General features: G+C 41.8%; 1 protein-coding gene across 1 annotated transcript in view; it reads right to left on the reverse strand.

The window, feature by feature from the left end:
* Positions 1-3,226, reverse strand: part of LOC101857304 (transcription initiation factor TFIID subunit 1) — a gene marked incomplete at its 5' end in the record, with an annotated part of 61,244 nt that overhangs the window by 40,998 nt on the left and 17,020 nt on the right. Inside the window, 3 exon segments of the mRNA XM_013090547.1 lie at positions 672-845; positions 1,307-1,480; positions 2,830-2,943. Coding sequence (XP_012946001.1) covers positions 672-845; positions 1,307-1,480; positions 2,830-2,943 — 462 coding nt within the window.

Raw genomic sequence — 3,226 nt, forward strand, 5'->3', positions numbered from 1 at the left:
GTTGTTTTTTAAAATGTAGTTTTTCTTTATGCCCCACTGACATAATTTAGATAATTTAGGAGACCCTGCCTGTCAGGGCCAACATCCCAGCAAAAAGACCGAAATACACGAAAAAATCTGTTAACAAACACAGACGAGGGCGTGTGAAGGCGTCACAATTTGGCAGCCTACTTCTTCAAGACTTGAACAAAATATTTCTTAAACTAAACACCATACGCAGAAGCCTATTTAGAAAAAAAAAACATACTCGATAAAAGGGGCTCTGTTAAGATTAATAGCATTCACTACAAACTTGAACATACAAGAAAACATGGAGACAATCAAATGTCATTGGGAAAAAAAACCTTCTCTAGAAACCATTACATTTTCCTCCAGAAACTATGTTACGTTTCCCTCAAGTCTCCACAAACCATTACTCTTCCTTCTACAAACTGTAACTTTTCCTCCACAGACTATGATGCTTTCCCTCACACAAACTGTTACTTTTTCTCCACAAATTATGAGTTTTTCCCTCACAAAAACCATTACTTTTCCTCCACAAACAGTTACTTTCCCTCCACTAACAGTAACTTTTCCCTCAACAGAATATGAGTGTCTCCCCCCCCCCTAAAAAAAACCCCCATTACTTTTCCCACAATTTGTCCCCTGCCCCAAGCCCCACAATGACTCACCCTCTTGTAGTAGTTCTTTATCTTGGAGGCCATCCCGACCTGCATCATGAGGGGAGGGAACTCCTCCGAGTACTCGGCCAGAATTATCTCCCCGTCCATCCCCGTCAGATCCTGGGGCGTCCTCATGAAGAATATCTCCCCTCCTCCGAACGCCTGCCTCTCCTGCTCCCTCACCTGCAACGTATGGTTTACAGATTTCTAGAAACACTTACAGAAACGTAGTAAGACTTACAGTAAGATTTACAGAACCTTACTAAGATTTACAGAACCTTAGTAAGGTTTACAGAACCTTAATAAGATTTACAGAACCTTAGTAAGATTTACAGAACCGCAGTAAGATTTACAGTAAGATTTACAGAACCTTAGTAAGATTTACAGTAAGATTTACAGAACCTATACGTTTATTCATTTCTCTGATAGTGAGTCTTTCCGTTTATTCATTTCTCTGACTTCACGACTCAACTTGGCTTTGCGTTTATTCATTTCTCCGACTTCACGAACCTTGGCTTTTCGTTTATTCATTTCTCTGACTTCACGACTCACCTTGGCTTTGCGTTTATTCATTTATCTGATTGAATGACTCTTCGTAGCTTCATGTTTATTCATGTAACTGACTGACTGACTTCACGACTCACCTTGGCCTTCCGTTTGATCACTTTGTTGAGACTCTGGACGGGGTGTGGGCCAAAGGTGGAGAGTGGGCCGTGGGAATATTTCTTGAGCGGGGGTCGGTGGAAGGTCCTCAGCTTGTTGGTGCCCATGTAGGTCGGGAAGAACGGTTGTCTCAGCTCGGCCGCTGGGGTCGAGTGCTGGGGCAGACGAAAAAGTTTTTTTTGCTTGTTTCGTTTTGTTTTTTTAAATAGTTTTAGTAAGAGTTTTACAGCACTTTCAACATAATAAAGTTATGTAAGTGCCGAAGATTAGAGGCGTTACAAGAGAGTAACAAACACAAAAAAAGAAGGAGGGGAGATAGAGACGATAGAACTTCCATAGGAAAGAGAAGCAAGCCCCACCACAGCACCCGCCAACCACTCACTTGTTGGGGTTATTTTTATGTAGGTGTTTTTTACACCCTCTTCTACATAATTTAGATCATTTAGGGGAGCGAGCTTCCCATCCTGTCAGTCAGGGCAAACCGTGGCTGAGAGGACGATAGATATTAAAAAGGAGAGAAGGAAGACACCACATCAGAACACCCAACAATTACCCACACCCAAACAGTGAAAACTTTCCAGTAATCAGTTTTCAGAAAGCAACAGAACAGTAATTATCAGGACACAATTTCCAACCTTTACATGACATTGTTGAACAATTTCTTTTCTACTTTATCTGAATTTTAAGCAAAAATCAACTTCCTAAAATGATTGAGCACAAAGAACAAGCAGTTCGACATCGACAGAACCACTTCTCCTGGTGGGTACATGGACTCAGTGCTATAACTATGAGCTCTCAGCCATCGCACGCACAATATACGAGTTCAATCCTACGTGAAGGAAGTTATTTCATCAAGAGTCTCCATCTGTCTGCTGGGACCTCACTCATACTCATATCCCACTCTTAGTTTTTAGTTTTAGTTAGAGTTTTACGGCGCTCACAACTGCATAAGGTCATATGAGCGTGCGAAAAAAAGGTTGGTCCTATTCGCACCAGTACACTGTACAGCCAGACTCTGGTCAACATCTCCATCAACAAGCTAAAATGCTACAAATTTGATTTAAATAAATTAATTTAAAACAATTTTTCAAACAACATTAAAAATGTTAAACAGTCCCATTCACAACTTCCCATATCCTACCCTGCCAACATTGACCTTGACAAGGTAAGTCACCGCAGCCAACCTCTCAAATGAGCTAGGCCGTGTCAGTTGGGGGGGATTTCTGCCGAAAGCTGACAAAACGCATTTTTTTCATTTTGGCGCAAACATTTTTTATTTGCTTAATCGAAAGCCGGATCAGCTACCCTACTTGTGGGGAAAAATCCAAATGAAACTGTGACTAGGTTATGAATAAATCAGAATTCAAATTTCGAAATCATTATTTTTAAATGGTTACGCTGACAAAAAGACCTTTTTTTTCTCAAAATTGCCGTGAAGAAAAAAGGCGTATTGTCAGCTTATGGCAGATTCCCCCACCCGGGATGAACATGTGGCCAGGGGTACCTGTATGACGGAGCTGCCGATGTTGGGCCTGAGCGCGTTGTCCATCTGTTTGGGGCTGTAGTACTCGTCGTTCGACAGGTTGAACACGTCTTTGGCGTTGACCGCGTTGGGAACCTGGCAGACGGCAAAACAGACGCGCCATTGTTTGTTTTATTTTTATTTTTTATGGTAGAGGGTTTTACGGCGCTCACAACTGCATAAGGTCATATGAGCGCCAAGGGGTGGGTGTCAACAGAGAAGTCTTTACAGAGAATAAGACTTAGACTAGCAGTGACATACAGTCTGTCCAAGACAAGCAGTGACATACAGTTTGTCCAAGACAAGCAGTGACATACAGTTTGTCCAAGACAAGCAGTGACATACAGTTTGTCCAAGAAAAGCAGTGATATAGTCTGTC

The sequence above is a fragment of the Aplysia californica genome, unplaced genomic scaffold (genome assembly GCF_000002075.1).
Source record: "Aplysia californica isolate F4 #8 unplaced genomic scaffold, AplCal3.0 scaffold01332, whole genome shotgun sequence".
NCBI classification, from domain to species: Eukaryota; Metazoa; Mollusca; class Gastropoda; order Aplysiida; family Aplysiidae; genus Aplysia; species Aplysia californica.